The sequence below is a fragment of the Coturnix japonica genome, chromosome 1, assembly GCF_054131305.1.
Source record: "Coturnix japonica strain WE chromosome 1, WE-NBRP24, whole genome shotgun sequence".
NCBI lineage: Eukaryota > Metazoa > Chordata > Aves > Galliformes > Phasianidae > Coturnix > Coturnix japonica.
The window spans coordinates 12860859-12882986 of record NC_140663.1 but is presented as its reverse complement, the minus strand read 5'-3'; the positions used below and the strand labels follow the sequence as shown (position 1 = coordinate 12882986).

Sequence of the window (22128 nt, the reverse complement as noted above, 5' to 3'; positions counted from 1 at the left end):
TATGGCACACACATTAATGCCGAGAAAGAACTATTGTGTGCATTGCATTATGATGTACATAGTGCTTAATTGAGCAGGAAAAAAAAATCCTTCTAAAGCCTATGTAAACTGTATATCCTATTGAGTGTTTTATTTAACATTAAAAAACAAAACAAAACCAAACAATAAGAGAAAATGTTGAAGTACATGGGTGATGGAACCTACTGCCTGTTTAGTTCGGAGATGCACTTCCGTATAAATATGAAATAGATGCTAATATTGAACAATACTTTGAATGTGTGCAGATATATAATAATGACATATAACGTGTGTGGATTTAGATAGCAATGAAGGAAGAGAATGGTATTGATTTAATATGTATCCGGAAGTATACATTTCTGATCTAATATATTTAGAAGTCGTAGCAGCTCCTATTCCCCTGGTACTAATGAAGCAAACAGAACTTCTGACCACGTAGGGATGTGTTGTAACCTTCAAAAATTGTTGCTGTCTTGAAGCTTGGTATTTGAGATGCCTTTACATCTCAGTTTCACTGCTTTGTGCTGTACTGGTTTGTTCAGGTATGGCTGTCAGGCACTGTAATAGCTACTGGCATTCTCCTCAGCTTTTTGTATTTTTAGTGGGTGCTGACCTCATTTCGCAGTGTAAAATTGAGCGGAACTACATTTGCAAGTTAGAAGAAAACGTGGTCGGATACCAGCTAATACCCCAGGGACGGTGAATACGTGCAAACTGGTGTTTATTGCTCAAATTGCCACTACGCGTTTGCTGGAATTAGCATTTTTAGAGTCCTGTACAGTTCTGCTTGCCTTAGGCTGAATGGTGTGAAATGTAATTGAACTAATGACTCACTGTGATGAGATCATTTTAAAGAATGTAGTGGGCTTCTTATTGTACAATACCATGGCATATATTTGCCCTTTTCACTCCGGTGATGCTGCCTGTTTCTTGTGTTCTGTTTTAGTCTTTGTCTGTCAAGCACCCACGGCACACCTTCACATCCCTCCTAAAATCCTATTCTGTATCTGCGGGATACGCAGTCTTGCTTCACCAGTTGCTCTTTATTTTCTCTTGTTTGTGTTAAATCTGTCATCTTTGCGGTACAGATCACGTATGCTTCTGTTTTGTAATGACTCCTGCACGTATATTCAACTGCACGTATTTCTGACTCCCTGCTCTGTGCAGAATTGCTTTCTGCAGACCTCAAAGTGTACTCCAATGTCATCTAAGTCCTTTTCCTTTGTCGTGTTTCATGCAAGGTGAAGAACAGTAAATGTACAAATGGACCCGCTTATGTTCTTACTGGCAATCACTGGCTGAGTGACGTAGCCTTTAAAAGCTGCTTTAATCTCTTGCTCTGACTCCTCAGTTATGTTTTCTCTTTGTTATGAAGTACTACATCACTGAATCTGGCTTTCTAACAGACGAGCCCTTAAACACTAAATACGTGGTACTTGAGATTTTATTTAGTTTTTACGAGTAAAGCCGTGGTGTAAAGAAACCTTTTAAGTCTGCAGTCTTTTTTTGAATGATTATTTCAGATAAGAACATGAGTAATTGCAAGATTATTCCTGTGCTGGGGTCATTGTTTCTCTTTTTCTTCTTTTTAAATAAATGAATGATATTTTAAATTTATTTATGAATGTCTTATTGGAAGATAAGTAATCAGATAAATCACACTATGCCATCAATCTTAGAGATCCCACTTTCTCCTCCTCCTAACGTTCAGAATCTGTGGAATATTTGCTAGTCAGAGAAGGGAGGAAGTGTTACCAAAAAAACAAAGAAAAATATACCAGTTCTAGTTTTTTGGACTCACATCTTCTCACAGGAGCTTACTCATGCAGGAATGTTTTTTGAAGTGTTAAATTTGGAACATACATGATTAAAGAAGAATAGAAAAATCTACTACTATTAAGTTTGCTCCTGAATATACTGAAGGATTTCTATTCTAATAATCAGAACCTCAATCTATTTGATTGAAATTCATGCTGATCCACGCTGCTTATAAGCAGGTATGACTGAATGCTGATACAGTTGGTTTACCTTTTAGAACAAAGCTAAGGCAGTTATCTTTGGATGTATATTGCACTGTAATTTTAGAAAACAAATTCTTACCAGTGAGATGATAGAATGTATAGGTAGAACTTGGGGAATTTTAAGTTCCTGGTCTTTGCGGAACTTGGAGCCACAGTTAGTGTCTTCTGTTTGGGTGAACTGCTTTTCATTTCTTCTTCTCCTTTTTTTTTTTTTTTTTTTTTAAGCCACAGAAAGTGTTGGCAATACAGATATGATTTCACAGTGTGATGGGAAGAAATGGCATTTTGCTCCCTTAAAGCCACAATTATTTTTTTTTCCCTAGGCAAGTTTGGAGAAGCACTTCAAAATACTCACTTTTTATGTCATACTTTAGTCAAAGTAGCTCTGATATTCAAGGAGGTGTTCTGTTGGATTTTTTTCTTTTTTTTTTTAATAAAAGTCAGTATTTATTGAAAAATATCCTTCTAATTATCATGGTAGCAAGTGATACACTGAGGACTTTATATAGCCAGACAAGTTAAGTCATTCTCACTAATTGATTCTGTAGGTTTTTTAAAAGTCAATTAGTGTAGCCGCTGTTCACTAAAATACTGAGGTTTTATATAGAGAGTAGTTCAAACAACCCCTCCAGAAAAGTGTAGGGATGAGTATCTCAGTTCTTGCTCGCGGTACTATGGATGATGGCTTCTGAAGGCCTTCTGTCTACTCACTGAAGGTATGGGATGAAATGGAAAAGGAGGGTATATAATGATGTTATGACACATCTGTCCAGAATATACAGAAATAGGTTAGCTGGCCATCGTGGGATTTGGCTTGTGTTAAAGCAGTTGCATGACCAGAACTGAACATCACCAGAGCAAAGATGAAAACAAAATAATACAGAAGTTAATGAGGCCTAGAAAATTGTTTCTAAATTAGCTGTGGCACTTGACAGCTCTATCTAACTGTGATGATGGATGGTATGAATGAGTATTCTCTTTCCAGAAGATGACCCATGTCATGCTGGAGGTCCAGCTGCAAAAATCCCACAGTGTGAGGCATCTGAGACCGCACAGAAATGGTTTTGTTGGATCTTGCCTATTAATATCAGGCCCAGTGACTTTCTCGTCTGTGTTTTCACCCTCCTTTAGTACATCTTTCCCACTGTCTCCCCCTACCCCTTATATAATTATTCAATATTTTTTGTACTTTCCGTACCAGAGCTGTATCTCTGAGACGGTGATCAACTGTTTCAGTGTGCAAAAACTTTTTCCTCCTCCTTTCTTATAAGGTTTTCAAACGTGATTCAAATAATAATAGCTGGTTCTGAATCATTAATTGAAGACCATGCTGATTGGATGCTGGAGAAAATTGAAATAAGTAAATAAGTGCATGTCCAAATATGAGATTAAAACGTGTCTAAATTGTAGCTATCTAGTAATCAGAATATCTCTGCTCAATGTAAAAATATACCAGGCAAAATGCTGAATTTGTGCTTTAGAAAATGAAAGATTCCCGAGTGGAATTCTTGTTTAAAAATTATTTTATATTTACAGAGAAACCGAGCCGTACAAATATTTTCAAAAGTTTGCACTTCTTTAAGGCTATTTATTTTCTAAAAAAGAGGACTTGAATATTTCTGACAAATATACACGTGGTGTTACGCTAACAAACGGCCATGCAACAGATATCTTACATAATGAAGAAATCGAATATACAAGACCTACTCTATTTAACACAGATATTGGAAAATGTACAGTCTAGCCAATAGTTAAAAAATGTTTTTCTTATTTGGCAGTATTTCTCTACAGTTTGTTCAAACGTTCCTCTCGATGTGTTTTGGTGAATACTGGAGTCTAGTCAGTGACAACCTGAGGTACTAAACATTTCTGCCTTACTTCGTTGTCTTCGAAGGTGATCTTTTTGTTCCTTTTAGGCTCAATCCATGAGTTGTGTATGACAGCATTATTTGGCAGGGGATCTGCTTCCACGATTGAGACAACTCGTTTTTTCATCTTACTTTTCAGAACTTTCTGAAACTTTTGCCTCGTGAATGCATAAAGTAGAGGGTGAAAAATAGTTGTTCCGTATGCCATGACTAGAAAACATAAGCGCAACTTTACCAAAAGGTCACTTGGGCCCAAACACAAGATTGTGGTGTTTAGAACGGAGATGGGTGTCCAGCAGAGCAGGAAGGTGGAAATGATCAGGAGGGACATTCTGAAGACTCTCTTCTGCCGCTCTCGTCGCTCCCGGTGCCGCTTCACGGCTCGGCGCAGGGCAATGATCACAGACACGGAAGTCCTTACGCCAAAGACCACGTTTCTTCCTGCGCTGCTGTGCGACATGTCCGTGGTCTCATGCTGCGTGGTGAGAGAAATAGTTTTTTTCTTTCGAGCTTTCTTCTTTTGTCCCGTTGTAAATCTTGTGCCGATTCGGATGTTTAGTGCCTGGAGTATTTTGGTGTATGTAATTAACATCACTACCACGGTGAAGAAGAAGATTGGGATCTGGACGAGGAGGTGGTAGTACATCCCTAGCTCAGTGTGGTACTCATTTGCGCTGACACACAGCAGTGTCTTGTTCTCCCAAGTACTTGCGCTTTGAAGACTGAAGAAATTGACTTCAATGAAAGGAATCAGGAAGGCAAAAAGCGAAATGATCCATATTGATGTCATTAGTATCACAGCCCTTCCCATGGTCAGAATTCGGTTGGCAGGTTTGACAGAGATGTCGTATCGGTCCAGAGTGATAGCAAAGACATTGATTGCGGTCGAAACGCTTGCAAAAGAGACGCAAGCCTCGTGGAAGCAGCAGATCAGAGCAGTGTTACTTTCCATTGAAAGCAGAAGGATAACTATAGTTAGAGGAATACATCCCACACAAATTATTACATCAAGTACGTGAAGGTTCATTGTAATTATGTTACTGACAGAATTGATTAAGTTGGATTTCATACAGTAAAGTACCAGCACGGTGAGGTTGCTGCCAAGTCCCAGAACAATTTCTAACATCAAAAATCCAGTGAGAGACACTTGAAAGCTTAATGCATATGACAGTGGTCGGTACATGTTGGTGTCGATGTCATCAATGGCATCTCGAATTGTGAAGTTAGATTCAAACTGCATGTTGCCTTCCAGAATGGGGGAGAAACACATTCTTTTGTTGCAGTTGCTTTTTCTCCTGAAAGGTGAAATAAACATGGAACTACTTGATTTCTTTTTTTAACACTTTTTGTTATGTTAAAAAAAATGATGGGAGAGGAGGAGAGAGGAAAAGCATCCATTCCTAAGAAACTCTTAATTTACTGTGTGTTTAGAGCTGTATTTGGCACAGACCCAAGAGCCTGAGGATCTAGAATAAGGTCTTTCCTTTTTAAAGGAAAACAAGATTTGTTTAACATAAAAAAAAAACAAAAAAACCCCCAAAAGATGAAAAGCTTCCACTCAGGGGAGACAAAGCTTTATTTATAGTGATGTGGCCTTTACAAAAGGCCCATTTGTTGAATAAACTGTACTTGTGCTTTGCTTTTGTATTGTGGTGAGTGCTATTTCAGCAGAATGTTGTTAAGTATTGACAAATTAGTACTCAAGATCGTTTTAAAAAGGCTCTTGTGGGAAAAAAGGAAGTGATAGGAACTCAGAGCCCTGTTGCTTATGGATCCTAAAAAGAGCATTTAAAATGCTTGATGGCAATTTAGCAGCATCCTGATGAAGACTATGCAAGAGTGTCATAGAATGAGACCTGAAGTTCTGCAATTAAATGGATTTTTATAGGACTTGAAGACTTCTGTTCACTTCTGTCTTGTGTGTGCCTACATGTATGAAACTTGTACTACAAGTCTATAGAAGTATGTGTAATTTCCAGTGTAAAGCTTACATAGGTTTGGGGTAATGGAATTCATTACAAAAATGCTACTTTTCCTCTTTCGGATTTGAATATTCTGTTTCTTCAAAAAATGGGTGCCTTGATGGAAGGCTATTTAATTTTATTCCAAAACAGATTTAAGTTTTATAAAATAGTACTGAAATATAAAATTGTCTCTTCCACATTTCTTACATACTGAAATTACGTCTGACAGATTTAAGTACTTAATGTATTTATCCCAGGAGTAAGGGAGGCCCAAAAAAGTAGCATTTATTACATCTTGGATTTTTATTTTGCGGCTGCACGTGCTTTGGTTTCCACACACTGGCAGGTTGTAAGAGGAGCATCTGTGTTAATACCTGGCGTGTGTATTGCTTGTGTTGTCAGCCAGCTCCAGAGGCTGTAATGAGATGAATAAATAAGAGGTCGTTCAGTTTCTTGTTGTGATACTTGAGGGTTTTATAAGTAGTTTTAAATTTAGGAGGCGAAGCACTTGGCATGAAACTAAATTTAAATGCAGACCTTTGTTCCACTCTGAATACATTAAAAATGGATAGCACTGAGGTGAACAAAACTGAGCTGCTTTTTTAATGCAAGTATGAATCGGGCACACTTGGGATATGGTATGCAAATGAATTTCATCTGCAGTTCTGCAAAGCCTCTATTGCACAATAATATTAATTGCAAATTGTACGATGAAAAACCTTGGTATGCTTCAGCAGTTATTTCACATGTACCTCTTAAATACAAAAGATGCAAATGAGATCATATGAGACTCGTGTGTGAAATGAAACAAATATTTCAAAAGCTTCATTTGATTTCCAGTTTAGGCAAATTCTGATGGATTCACATTAAACCTCAGAACCATGATTTCCTGTGTGTGTGTTGTCCTGGCTTTGACTGTATTTCAAGAACCGGTCCAATTGCATTACTTGATACAGCAAGCTCTTTTGTATTAGTAAAAGCCAGGAGGAAATCAAAAGCAGATCTTGCTTTAAAAAACAAAAATAAAACAACCAAACAAAAAGCCAACACTGAACAAACCAAAACCAAAGCAACAATCATAACTGTAACCTTATGCTGAAATTTCTGTGGCAACTGAGGACTTTGGATGAGCTAAATCTATAAAATCAAAGATTTATCATCACCTCTTTGTTGCATTGATTAATTTCAGGTAAGTACGAGTATAAATGTCAGGGCAGAGGTAATTTTCCAGGCACGTTGCCCTTCTGCATGGTGCTGCTCCAGTGCAACGCGGAGCAGGGGCTGTGGCACACAGCCTGTGACCTACCTGCTTCCTGCGCCTCAAGGGTCTTTCAGCTCCTTGTAGCAGCTTGTCATCAATTGATACATGGTGTCACCGACAGGTATTTGACATGCACTGTCACCTGGAAACCAAGTGCTAGCTGGGCTCTTATTTCATTCCCGGCAGATTTTTTTTTCCTCTTTTTGCTCCAGCACTTCAGCAGCAGAAAATTTTGATTAACCATGGGGACTCCTCAGTAGCCTGAGATACTTCGTCTGTGCCGAGTTCCAGGCCAGCAATGACAAACTTTCTTTTAGGTGATGTTAATTTCTTTCCCTTCTTGCATTTTGTAGCAGCCTGCTTTTATTTTCCATGTTTAATAAAGAAAAAAGAAGAATATCTGCATTCTGTGTTCAGAGTGTATGTAGACATCCTTTAGTTACAGTTGCACATTTCTTTCTGTAATATTCCTGCTCGTTACTTTTGAGTGATGGCTTAGTCGAAGAAGTTGCTGTACATCGTAAAATCCAGTTCGTGTGCTTTGACAGTAACCATGAGTTACCTAATTTGGTTTATTTTCATTTAAGGAGACTACATAACAGATCATAAAATTGAGAGAAAAATATCCATCAGCCATTGTGGCAAATAAGATATTTAATGAGCAGTATAGAAAAAGCGTGGTTAAAGCCTTGTGCAGCTTGCTGGTGAAGAATGCATATTCTCCTTTCGGGAATTCATGTTTCATTGTTTCTTCATGCATCGGTAGTTTCCACAGTTCTGGTTTTGAATTATAAATCCCTCTTTAAGAAATGCTCACCATTTTAAGAATCACTCGAGTTCTTCTTCTAATGAAATCTGAGCAGATGCGTCAGTCTTCCACGTACATTCTTGACATGTAAATGGTAATATGTGTGTGCTCCATGTTTTGTTTCTAATTCCTTTATGCCTTAAGAATGCACGGTCGTGGTGAGTCCTGCTGCTTGTAGGTCATACAGCTAGAAAGGTACCCGGCCAACTGCGCTCTTCATACTGTCAGTTGTAAAACTGAATTAGTTGCTGCATGCCCTTGTGAAGGAGAGGGGAAAAAAAGGGTTAAAAGTAGGGCTTAGAATTTCAAAATAAAGTAATGCAATGGTATATTTTGTAATACCACTTATTTTGTGAATAAAGGATGTATAGAATTGTATCTTACAGATTATACAATCAGTTATTGTATTCCCTGTTTCCTAGTAAAACCATGTCATGTTTGTGTTAACTGGCATGAATTTAGTTTTTTGGACAAGTCTCCTATTCTCCAAACAGTGCAGGTTGCAGGAAACCCCAACTAGAAGCAGTAAGTGTTGGATATAAAGTGTCTGTCACACTCAGCTCTAAGGAGCAGCTACTTTACACACGCAGCTCTCTGGTCTGCTGATGAGAAATTGAGCAAAGTCGATAAACTTCATAGGAAACACGTTTTTATTTAATTTGCACACTGTTAAAATTGTGTTTCTTGAAATAAATGTGCTGCAAATCAGTGTTTCTAGTAAGTGGCTTCATTTTGGGAGAGACAGTGCAAGAAATAAGTCTTAAAAACCGAAAGCAGGGAATAAAAAGGGAGATTTCATGAGCAAGTCAGAGATTAGTCATATTTCTTGACCTTCATAAAACAGTAAGTGTACACCAATTAACAGACTGTCATCTCCTTCAGAGAGCAACTGAATAAATCTGTAACGTATTTAACTGCCAATATTTGGAAATACTGCCGAGGGAGGAAAGAAATGTTCCCAGTTGCATTCCATGTTGTTGCTTTTTTTTTTTTTTCTCCCAGTACTATATTAACCTGTATCATACTGTCTTTATATTGCATGAACAAAACAGGTTCTTAATATTCTACAAGACTTTCATGCAAAATAGCATTTGTCTATCACTGTGTTTTTAATAGGGATGGGGAAATAGCATTCAGATATTCCCTGGACTCAAATACAACACGATCCTAGTGCTTAATACAAGTTGAATCTGATTCCTTCCTCTTTTTTCTCTCTTTCTCTTTTCTTTTTTTCCCCCTGTTTTTGTTAAATGTTGCTTATTCTGCATACCATAATAAGGAACAGATCTTACCTCCGCTACAGGTTTGATAAATTCTCGGTGCAGGTGAAGCAGTTCCAGGTTGGAGGGATTCATTTTGTTCACTTGTTAGCAGAGAAGAAGGGAAAGAGGGTGAAAAGCACATCCTCGAAAAATGACCTTAATGAGAATTTGTGCCTGTAGTGTGCCATTGTTTCAGCATACTGCTAATGTATACAACTGCTTTAGTTCTGGTATAGAGGCTGCTGCAGTCTCCCACTCTTCCTACTGTAGAATCAATAAGCATTTGAAAATACATAATGAAAGTAATTTAACATACTGAAGGCTTCTTGTCTCCAGAGACACCACTGAGATTCAGGCTTTCTAAAAAAGCAGAGCAGTGCTTCGGAGAGGCGAGCTTGCGATGGGCAGCTTTTGCAGAATGACAGCCTACCTTGTCGCTTCCCTTCACTGCAGAGAGATGCAGTGCATTCACTAATTTTGATTGGTCAGTGATGTGGGGCTTAAACTGTGCTTCATATATGGGATTGATTCCCCCCTCGTCCTCCCCCCCCCGATTTATATAAGGATTCTTTTATAAAAGGACTAAATTTACAAATGATTTATGAATTCTGGAATATATTAAGGCTATGCCAGTGTTATTTTTACCTTTTCACTCTTCACTTTGTGTACACTGGAAACCACATGATTCTGTTAAAAAAAAAGAAAAAAAAGGATTAAACCTTTATTACTTAAAAAGCTTCCAAGGATCTATTTGCGTTTGCCTCCTTTCCACTGGTGATTTTTTTTTCTTTTGTCCTAGGAATATCTCCAAAATAAAACTGCCTTCTATTTTCTGCGAGCCAAGCTGAATCTCTCCAGTCTGTTTATATGCAAGGCAACACTTAGGTCTTGCCTTGAATAAATTATACTCAGGACAAGTCAACACCCCCTTGTATATTAGTAAAATTTCAATTAAGATTCACAGAGATTATTCAGACCCTCAGAATGGGTCAATAATTCAGTTTAGTTCATGAATCAGAGAAGATTCTTGTGATCCATCACCATATACAGCCTATGTATTGTAGCATCGCCTGTAAATTTTGTTGAAAGATTAACTTTACACAATTTTTTTTATTATTCCATGTGGATTTTTCTGGAGACTTGGCAGGTTTTGGTAAGGCTGTGCCTCGCATTACATTCTCGACCCTTGTGGAGATTGCAGAGCATTTCCATTTTCACTTCCTTGTTTTGTTACTTATTTCTGAATCTGTTCTCAACATAAACAGTGATCACAAGCACTTAACGAAGAGTAAGGAAAGCGTAGCACAGTGTCAGTGTTAATTACTACTAATGCTAAAATAAGTTTTAGAAATGAATTCACTGTGCAACCAAAAATAATAGTTTTTATCATCAGTTTGCAGAAGCGAGTAATTTAAGTGTATCTCAGTAAAAACTGCTCTGCTGGCAGTTCTCCGTGTCAAATAATCATGGAGCTTTGGGCATTTTATGTTTTTTTTCTTGATTTGAAAGATTTATTTATTTATTTTTTTTTTCTGAAAAGTTTGTTAAAATACAGTTAATGTGTAGTTCTTATCTAGGCTACTATATTGATAAGTTTAGTCAAATATTGGTGAGGTTCTGTGCAATCAGAAATAGTAATTGAGTAAACTTTTTTTTTTTCTTTTGTTTTCATTTTTCTCTCAACATGTTACTTATATTTAGGTAACATTGCACTTTTTTATTTTATATTTTTGAATGGCTGCATATTCTTCTAGTTTGCTTCCTAGACCTCCTTGTTCTCTGTAAGTACCTGAAAGGAGGTTGTAGTGAGGCAGGCATTGAACTTTTCTCCCAGGTAAATGCCAATGGGTAGGATGAGAAGTAATGGCCTTACGTTGCACCAGGGGAGGTCCTGGTTACCTCTGAAGGAACAGTTTCTTCTCAGGTAAAGCTTTGAGGCACTGACTCAGGCTGCACAGGTGGAGTCACCGTCCCTGGAAGTGTTCAAGGGAAGCGGAGATGTGGCACTGAGAAACATGGTTTAGTGGGCATGGTGGGAATGGGCTGATGGTTGGACTGGGTGGTCTTAGTGGTCTTTTCTGACCTTTATGATTTTGTGATTCTGTTCCTCTTTTGCTTCTAGAAAATTTTGTAGTGAAGTAGTGGAGGAAAAAAAAAAAGGTTTGCAGAAACTTTGATTGAAGCTCCTGGACTCAGCAGGTGCCGGGTGCTACACCAAGTAGCAGCTGCTTGCGGCCTTCAAGCTGTCTCTGTTTCTCCTGCCTCCCAAGAGCATGAAGCTAGTGAATACCAAGAGGGGAAGGGGATTCCTGAAATGAAGCATATATTCCTCATAATATTTTAGATTTACTTGCTTCACTTGCAGTATGACTTAGGATAAGTAGGGAAGCCTGTCTAAATTTAAACAGATTAATCTCAGTCTCCCAGTCAAGCTGTAGTGTTAGAAGGAAAATGATGTGGATGTAGAGAATGGTAGTAATGGGATTTTGCGTATAGCTTGGATATGTAGTACAAATGTAGGCAAAGGAGTCACAAGTTACTTCTTAAGTTCCAGGAGGAAATAATGGCAAAAGTTTTATCTGCAAAAAGTGTTGGAGAAGAATGGTAAGAGTTGAGTTCAGAGCATAACAAGCTCAAGTTTTCTGGAGAGAAAATCAAGAGAAGCAGCAGTACCATATGGAGGCAATAAGGAGTAGGTGGAAGGATAGACATGCTTACAAGGCAGTGCTGTGCAGCTGCTTGCTGAGATGGTGAGAACAGATGACATCATCCACAACAGGGAGAAAGGGAGAGTGGGCAAAAGGAGCCATGTGCAGACACCCAGTATCGACAGGGAAATGTGGTACTCTCACACCTGTGTTCACATTGGTACTGCTGAGGATGATGTAAGGGGAGAACAAATGTGGAGAGGCAGAGAGTTGGAGCAGAAGGAAACAGAGGTGTGTGATAAATGGGAGTTGGGATGCAGGGTATGAGGTATCTGGAGCTGCTATAGCACAAACCCCTGAAGTACCTTTAGACTGAATTCAGGAGTCATAATAATCTACTGGAGTATGTTTTCCTGCTTTGCTGGGAGCAGCAAGCCTGAAAAAATTCAATTTGTAGCAAAGTTCTAGGTCTTCCTTCTTCTATCCACTCTCTTCCTTTCTCTGCTCAGGTGGTAGTGTCCTAACACTGATTTTTTTTTTTTTTTTCTATTAGAAATGTTAGATTTATTTATTTTTTTTAAATGTGGTCTTTAGCTTTACATAAGCCTTTGGCAAACTGCTAAGCATCCAGCTGTCATGGAATAGACACATCTGGAAAGTCTGTATTGGCACAGTTGGGAAACTTCTTTCTCACTTCCCTTGCTCTCTGTGTTATTCTTATTTCAGTCTCTATGATAACCTCCTGAGTTTCTCAGCAGCATTCTCGGTTGCTTTCTTTGGGCCTCACATTGAGTTGCCTGGTTTGACACTTGCTGCTCACGGAGTGGCTGTTCAAACTCTTCCAGCTCATGGGTGTAAAATTTCATCTGCTCTCATTTTTGCAGAGGGTTTGGTCTCCTACCTCTTGCAAATTTTTCAGCAACACATGGTATCTTTAGAGCTTAAGTTACTTTTGGGAACAAATACGGGATGGTCTTAGAAAGCTTGCTCTAAGATTGTTCAGCATTACTCACGCAGAGCCCCTGCAGAACTACAGCTGTACAGCTCCACCAGTGCCTTGTGCTTACCAGTGCTGGGCAGTGTGATGCTCAGTCCCAGTGAAGCTCCACTGGGTGGGTTTTTGTTTGAACCTATTCTAGCAGTTTGTGATCCACAACTGAAACGTGTTTCTTACGTAGCTGCATCTTTATTTCCTCTATAGCCTGTTGCAAAGACCTTTCTCAGAATGTTGAAAATTCAGTAACTTTTATAGCATTAAGCATGAATGAACAATAGATTATGATAGTTAGGGTTCAGAAGTTGTACAGACATGCCCTAGTTGTGCTGTAGTTGTTGGTGTGCTGATTTGCCTGATGCTGAGATTGTAGCCTGTTGGCCAAGTTTGCACTACACTGTACTCTCATGGAGGAGATATAAATCTGGTGCCTGCCCAGTGCTCAAGTGCTGGCTGTAAAGGGTTTTATTACTCTTCAAGAGTGCTGTGATGAACAGATAACAAAAACTGAGCTGGAATTTGTAGATGAATACCGTTTTGACTGTGATGGTAATGGAGGCTTTTCTTTATTTTGACACAAGTACTTTATCTTCATTTTTCTTATCTACAGAGAACTGTTTTAAGACCATTACCGCTTTTCTGCAGGGAAGACTGATATCCACGAAATTAATTTTTCATTCAGTGTCCAATCCATAATGTTTATTATATTTTCTCTCTCGTTGTTGATTGCCACAATTTTCTTCCTTTTCTTATTTTCCTAATTTATTTATTTCTTCTTCTTTTTTTCTTTCTTTCTGGTACTTCTAAATTCAATTTTTCCATTTTTTTCCATTTCCAGAAAACATTTCTACACATGAGACGTTGATCTCAATTTCTCCATTTTAGAATTACCTCAATGGATTAAATAAATAAATAAATAAATAAATCGGATTTTCTAGCTTAATTCTATATGGTTTCATTGTGCTTCTGCTTGTGCTTGTAAAGACATATACTTTTGGAAGTGACACAAATACAGGTAACTGTATATATGCAGAATTATAAATATGTGTTTTTATGTCATTTTATACGTGCCATTAATGAATATATATTCATTTTGAAGACATAAAATTAATAGTAGCATAGCAGCTTGAGTACAGAAAAATTACATTGCACATTACACTGTAATTATGTTTTAAACAATTCATTTGATTTTGTGAAAATATGAAATGTAGATTATTTGTGCTGCATAAACCCCTTTAGTTGTCCTGTTGGCTTTTTCAGCACTGGAAGTTCCTGTGCTCACAAGCAAGTGCACAAATTACAGAGCACTTTTCAGCAATTAATACTGAAACTGTGTCTTATTATAGTTCTGCAAAAGGAGATGATGGCAAAAATCACAGTAGCACCAATGGGGCTCTCACTCATAGATGGAGAATATTTTTTTCATATCACAGCAGTAAGTTTGGTTTAGTCTTATAGCTTAATAGTGGCTTTGGTGCCTTATTGTACAAATATTTATGGATACTAGTGGGAAAAAATGAATTATCCTCAGGATAGAAGCATGGCTTTAATGGTAATAGGAATTTGAATAACATCAGTGTAACTCCTGCTTTACCCCATAGAAGTGGCTTGTTCTCCAGTACAAACATTCACAACAAATGGTGCTGTGTCTTGTAGCATCTGCTGGCGAAATTTTAAATTATCACTATCAATATAAAGATTTTTTTTTCATTTTTCTTTAAAAATCGTAACATTGGAGTGAGTTTAGATTTTCCTTCATTAAAACTACTCTGAGAATGAGGTATTTCTGTTCTTACACATAGTTCTAAGTTAGCAATCAAATACTGACTTCTGTGTTTTTGTTATTACTGGAAAAGCATTTTGATTCTGATATCATCTGTTTTTTATTGCTTTTAACCATGAGCACAGCAGGTGGTTTGCACTGTTTATTTTAAGCATGCGAAAGTGTGCCTGGAAGAAGCTGCTTCTCTCTATGGGTTGGAAAATAGTTCAGTGTGATAGCTGGAAGTCCTCAGGCTATGCTGCTAGCACTGTGGCTTTGGACACGTTCCTTCCTGGTTAGACGTCCAGGTGGTTGCTTACCTTGCTTCCATTAAACTAATTGTTGTGCTGGAAGAAGTTTGCAGCGTTACTCCTTGACACTCGGGCTCCTGCTCTTCATGGCACCCTCAGGTCTCATCTCTCAGCGGCATTGTGCTCGCTGTGTGACAGAACAGCATCACCATGAGCATCAGGACAGGCTTCTGAATGACGTATTATGGGGAGTTGGGATCAGAGGCAGCTGAACTACTCATGCAGGTTTCAGCTATAGTGCTGTCCATCAGATACCCTGCCTGCTGTGGGACCTGTGTGTGGTCAAGTGTGGAGGATAGGCAGCAGCACCTGCTGCCCCATTGTAATCACTGATGCAGGAGCCTTGTTAGGCACCTTCCTGCTGTAATGGCCTTTGAGAGGAATTGCTAATTGAGAACAAAACAAGAAATCAGGAAGGTTTCCTCTGTGTTTATTCATTTCTCAGAGACCCTAGTTAGACTTTGTTTCCAGTCATTTTTAAAAATAGGAAGGCAGTCTGGTTTAGTTAATGTGTGTTGTCATGCAGTGCCTATTAGCACCTGTCTCAGCTGAAATGAAGAGATGAAGGCCTTATGATCTTAATTGCCCTGTTTCTAAAGAGTGAACACAACAGGAGTGTGTATCACAACACAAGATGCGTCCCAGCCATTTTGCTGAGATCACCACAGTGTGAGGGTGCTGTCAGCGTGAGTTCACTGTCGCCACCAGCACTAAGTTTGTGAGTTACATCAGCACTGCTGTCTGACTCCAGCATCCCCTGGGCTGGTTTAGTTTTGGATGCACTATAAACAAACAAACATAATCAAGCAGATAAAAACAATCCAGTAGGGTACCTGTCAGCTGTCAGTGACCACACACAGTAACTCTGAGTGTTTCCATGTAGCTACAGTGACAGGAGCACGCTTTGCCTTCTTCAGACAACCAAATAGCATCTGTGGATACTTCCTATAAGTGATTGATCTATCTGGTCCCCATGTTCAATTCAAATAGGAGAAATCATTCACAGCAATTTGATAGCAGTGATATTCCTTCCATGAAGTTCTCAAAGTCTGAAAAAATAATATGCAGTGGTAATAAATACTCTGTCGTTTTTGCCTCCCTAGTTTTTGAGTTATTATTTTTATCTCTTATTAATCAAGGTTGTTCAGAGAAACTGATAGAAAATCAGATTATGTAGTGCCATAAAAAGATGTATGAGAGAAGTTAAAAAGTATTAAGTTATAATGATAAATGTGTAATTGTAAGGAAGTTGAGCTAAGCTAACGCAGGGTGTTGTGTTCACCATTTTCTCTGCAAAAAGAATATTCATTTGACTGATGTGCATGTGGGTCTAAATTTAGCTTAGTGTTGATATCATCTTTAGGTTGTTTTCTTTCTTCCTCTGTTGTTTGGGTGCAGTAGTTTGCATCATCTCTATCAGTAATACAGATGAATTTTTTTGTTATTAGTTGCTAAAAAATCTGTCACTTTCTTAGGAGAGCAGATAAAATAGAGATATAATACCTTTAGTTTCTTCTTTTAATTTAAACATTTGTATTGTGGTTCTATAGTCTAAAATAAGTACCTGAGCTATTTAAATGGCATGTATACGAAGAACTGATTTTGTCTATGAAGCTTTTAAATATCAATTTGTGCATAAAAGCCATAGTTTCAGATTTTTTTTAATTTTTTTTTTCCATCTCCTAAAATATTTTTAACTTTAGTGCATAATTGTTGTATCTGGAATCCCTTATTGTAGTGCTGAGGCAAACCAGAGCTTGTTTGAAAAATGCTTTCATTTGCTGCTTTTTTGGTGGGAAGGCTGAGAGAGCAACAGTGTCAGTGATGAGCCTGTATTGCTGCGTATTTGGCTGGTACGTGAAAGTGGCTTTGTGCTGGTTAGACCTGAAGCCTGAGTTTTATTTTACAAATAAAATGTTGAGAAATCTATTGGTGGATAATTTTTTGTTACACCAGCGGGTGGTGAACAAACATGTACAGAGAAATTGTCAAATTATTCAGTGGCTTTCACTGGTGGATCTACTTAATAAATTAGAATGTCTAGGTAGAATGAGGTTAAAGGGATGGGAGTTAGAGAATGTAGATGGAGTGGGAAATAAGCAAAATATTTTTTGCATTTTTTCTGCAACCCTTCAAAGTGAGAAGCGCTGCTATTATTGGGTCAGCTAGCATCTCTGCAAATGGATACTTAGAGCCAGGAACTCCTGGAGGAAATATAGAAGAAAGACAGAAGATGGCAATTGCTGCAGCCTACCAACAGGAAAACCATATGAGTTATCACTCAGTGACTCTGCTACCACACTATTGTAGTAAAAAAGGCATTACAGCTCTGATCCAGGCAGCGCTCCCTCTCACTCCTTGCTCATTCTACAGTAGACGTGGTGCCCTGTGGTGCCCAGTGAGAAATGACTGCCCTGTGAGACAGCTGAATATGGAGGACAGCATAATTTCTCTTATTAATCAAGCAAATTAGATTTAATTTGAGGGAACAATGGAAGCAAAGGAGAGTCTGCCCTTTGAAAGTGGCTACTATTCTAAGTCTGTTGTGGTTTGTTTGGAAATGTTTTTCATTAAAGTTGTTTTGTGCTGCAATAACTTTTCTGCAATTTTACTCTAGAAGGAGAAACAAAAAACTCAACCAACCTCTGCTGGTTACCCAAATGTAATCTGTGAGGTTTGTGGTTTTTTTTGCAATTTTTTCATATATATTCTTCAGAAACTCATTCTACTCGCTGCTATAAAGAAACCCCAGCTGTCGCCCTGTTTATTAGACTCTTGAAAATTTGCACTTAAGCACCACCACTCCAAAACCTTTCAGCCAGCACCGCTGCAGCAATGAATGGTGTACCCTGGGTGTAGAGTACAATACTTCAAAAAGAATTTTCCATTGGTATTTAAGTGCACCCTTACATAGGGACTGTATGGCTCTTTGGATTGTCAGTTAAATGTACACTTTGATGGGTATTTTAGCTTGTGATTATCACCAAGCACTTAATAAGGTTTATGAAAGTATACAGGTCTCTCTCAGTAATCTTAAGTCCATATGATACACAGTTATTACGGTGTCCTTTGGGATAACAAACATTAGTGTTAATCAGAGAAAACTGAGTTGGTATTTGATAGTATTAATCTCGAGTGAACTTGCTTAACAATTAGAGCTCATAGAATCATTAAGTTTGGAAAAGACCTGCAAGATCATCTAGTCCAACTGTCCACCTCCCACCAATATTTTCTCACTAAACCACATCCCTCAGTGCCACATCTTCATATTTCTTGAACATCTCCAGGGACAGCAACTCCACCACCTCCCTGGGCAGCCTGTGCCACTGCCTCACCACTCTTTTGAAGTTGTTTTTCTTACTATTCAGCCTCAACCTCTACTGGCTATTCACCCTTACCCTTTCACAACTTGAGGCTTGCCCTGTCACTGCTATCCAGGAGCAGAGACCGACCCCCACCTCACCACAATCTCCTTTCAGGTAGTTATAGAGAGCGGTAAGGCCTTCCCTGAGCCTCCTCTTCTCCAGACTGACCCATCTCCGTTCCCTCAGCCGCTCCCCATCAGATCTGTGCTCCTGACCATTCACAGTTCTGCTGCCCTTCTCTGAACACACTCTAGTGACTGACACAGCATCCTGTGTCTGTTACATGGCTTGTCTTCATGCCATTCTGTTTTGTAGGAAAGCAGTTTGGCTGTGTGCAGGAAGATGGGCAGATATGAAAAGCCTGTCTGCTGCTCATGAATCTGTTGAGTCTCCATCACACAAGACCAATTTCTTTCTGAAAAATGTGGTGACTGTATGAATTATACGCACTATTCTCCTTGCAAGTTTTTTTTTTTTTTTTTTTTTTTTTTTTTTATGTCTAACTAGAGTGAATGAAGAAAGTTAAGCCAAGGCAATGCTTTGTAGCAATAACGAGTGAATTTAAGTTTGAATGGGAAAATAACTCATGTAACCAAGTCTTTCTCTTAGGACATTTGTTTGTTCTTTATACCAAACGAAATAAAATATTGGCAAAGTCAGAATATAAATAATTTCTTGCTCCAGCCTTACTTTTGTCTAAATTGCTTTAGGCCCTCAGCTGCATTGGAGGTGTGGGAGAGAGCAAAGTAAAGGCCCCAAACATGCAAATAATTAATGAGATTTTAAAAATATATTGATGAAGCACAGTAGAACTGTCTACTTCTTCATCTATCTTTAAACAAAAAAGCTGCTCATTTCTAAGGAAAGAGGCCTTGCAAAGGTTATTAAGCACTGGACCAAAAAATACAGAACCACGTTTGGAGACTATTTCACCTGGGAACTGTTGCTTCTAACATCAGTTAAAAAAATATATTAAGTGTAAAGATACTTATTAAATAAAACCTGTAATCATATAGGACCTAACAGCACAACAAATCAATATTGTGAATAGAACAAACTGGATATAGTACTTCTGTGTACAGTACTTTGAGTTGTGCTGTACTGGAAAATATATTACTTGTAGCTTAGGCACTTTGCAATTTTCAGTTCATCTCTTATCCTTCCCAGTATAAAATGTATAGAATCATAGAATTACTTAGGTTGGAAAAGACCTTAAAGATCATAGAGTCCAACCACAACCCAACCATACTACCTTCACTAACAACCCTCCGCTAAATCATGTCCCTGAGCACCACATCCAAATGGATCTTAAACACATCCAGGGATGGTGACTTAACCACCATGTGCTTAACAGCCCTTTCTGTAAAGAAGCTTTTCCTGATATCCAACCTAATCTTACCCTGGTGCAACTTAAATACTGAGAGCTTGATGTGAAAATATTGCTTTAATTAATTAATTTTTTTTTAAAATTTGGTTGGTTTTTGTGTGTGTGTTTTTCATTTTATTAATTCTTTAGTGATACCAATATTTCATCACTTTTGTATCAGAATATAATTCTTGACTACCATGTTTGGCAACCTACTGGATATCATCCTGTGATCAGCTGGGAACAAAACTGCTCTGAACAGCCCATAGTGCCCCGAGTAGAGCTGCACATCCACAACACAAAGAAATGAGAATGGAAATGGGATTGATCCCAAAAATTCCATACACAAGCAGCTGCAAGAGAATTGTGGAACGCAGAAAGTCCACATAAAACTGCTAATGTGTAATTTCAAATCTTTGTTTCAATATGTGATTCTAATGCAAAGTTTATTTTCTCTTTCTGTGTTTGCCTGAAAGCATCTATATTTTCAAAGTATATTTTAAGATTGCTGAGTGCTGTTAGTCCTGGATGCTGGAGAAATGAATTCATCAAATCACTAATCTTCTTAATTTTTTAGATTCTTTTTAGAAACACATCCAGCTGATATAATTTAATATTCTGTTCTTGTGCAAAGTCTTGGATAATGCATCTGTGAATGAATAAATAAATGGAAAGAAATGCAGTTTTAATTCTGGCAAAAACTATTTATATTGCTTGCTCGTAAAATTGGCAGCAGTGCTCTACTCTGGGGTAGCATTGTTGGTTATTGACACAGCGGAATATTAGTGGTTAGAAATAAAAATGAATTTAGCTGAATTTTATAGCTTGGGCTTTTATTTATTATTTTAATGTAGTATTGGCACCTGCAAAATCATGCGAGATGTTGGTTTCTCTTTTGACAAATGTATTGTTGGAGATTAATATATTATTATAATCTGCATTGATTGCTATTATCTAGCAAACACTTGTCAGATACCAAAGCAGGTGTTCTCAATACTAACCCAGATCCTCAAGGAACACTGAGGACTTATGGTTCTGGTTCAGAGGCAGCTGAGTTGCTCTTGAAGAAATCAGTGTTTGCTGGGGTCAGTTAAAACTCTGCTGTTGTCACTGCCACTGACAAGTAGTGCTCACTGTGAGTCTGTCTTGTTCAGCTATCCAGTGTGTACTATGATAATGTAGTTGTTATTATTTTCTTCATCAACTTTGAGAAATTTTAGTATTTTTATCAGAGAATAGCTTCTGGTCTAACAAACAAAGGCTCAAGTACTAAGCAACTGACTGTTTACTGCATTGGTGAGCTGTAACATGAAATGTTTTTGTGAGGACTTTGACCAATTGCAATCTCCATAAAGAGGTGGCATGTGGGAAGATATGAGAGCACTTTTGAAGTGAACACAGCCGCAACGTGAACTGCACCCATTGGTGCATGAAATGACCTGGGAAAACCGGCTACTCTAGCAGGCGAGAGGGCAATAGGAAGAGCCAAAGCCCTTGATCCTGGCAAGTGTGCTTGGGATTGCATAGGATCTACCTCAGGCCACCCAGATGGAAAGCAGTTTTGCAGGGAATGTCCTCATGGGCCCTATTGGACTCCAAGTCGAACACAAGCCAGTACTATGCCCTTAGTACAAATAAGACAAATGATATCCCAAGATGTATTAAGCTAAGTATTGTCTATAGATCAAGGGAGGTAACCCTTCTCCTCTATTCATCCCTAGAGTACACTTGGATCCCTAGACCACACTTGGAAGGGACCATAAAGATCATCTAGTTCCCACTCCTGTTGAATTTCATTAGGTTCTCACGGACCCACTTTTCAAGCTTGTCCCAGTCTCTCAGGATGGCATCCCTCCCTTCTGTTGTGTCAACTTTATCACTCAGCAAGAGTGCAGTCAGCAGATCTGCTGAGTGTACACTCGATTCCATTGTCTCTGTCATTGATAAAGATGTGGAAGAGCACTAGTCCCAAGATGGACCCCTGGAGAGCACCATTTGTGACTGGCCTCCACCTGGACGTAGAGTTTATCCACTGAGTAGTCCAGCCTTCAAATCCATCTCTCTCCAATTTAGAGAGAAGGATATGGTGTGAGACTGTCAGAGGCCATGCACAAGTCCACATAAATGACATCAGTTGCCCTTCCTTCGCCCACTGATGCTGTCACTCCATAGTATAAGGCCACAAGATTGGTAAGGTATGATCTGCCCTTGGTGAAGCTGTGATGGCTGTTACAGATCACCTTCTCATCTTGCATGTCCCTTAAAATAGCTTCTAGGAGTGTCTGTGCCATGATCATAGAGGTGAGGCTCACCAGCCTGTAGTACCCTGGGTCTTATTAAAAATAGCGGTGATGTTTCCCTTTTCCCAGTTACTGGGGACTTCGCTTGACAGCCACGACTTTTCAGATATGATGGAGAATGGCTTGGCAACCACATCAGCTGGAGAAATCCTTCTGGGTGGCAGCACAGCCCTTTGCTGA

The 22128-nt window shown here is 38.6% G+C and overlaps 2 protein-coding genes across 2 annotated transcripts in view; one reads left to right on the top strand and one right to left on the bottom strand.

Moving 5' to 3' along the window:
• The window catches only part of COG5 (component of oligomeric golgi complex 5), a 172503-nt gene that overhangs the window by 27656 nt on the left and 122719 nt on the right, over window positions 1-22128 (top strand). The window lies entirely within an intron of this gene.
• Window positions 3545-9734, bottom strand: GPR22 (G protein-coupled receptor 22). The gene is made up of 3 exons (XM_015850992.3): window positions 9233-9734; window positions 7178-8197; window positions 3545-5202 (listed from the first exon to the last, which is right to left on the bottom strand). Exon 3 carries the CDS (start codon window positions 5175-5177, stop codon window positions 3876-3878), a length of 1302 nt encoding a protein of 433 aa, XP_015706478.1. The 5' UTR covers window positions 5178-5202; window positions 7178-8197; window positions 9233-9734; the 3' UTR covers window positions 3545-3875.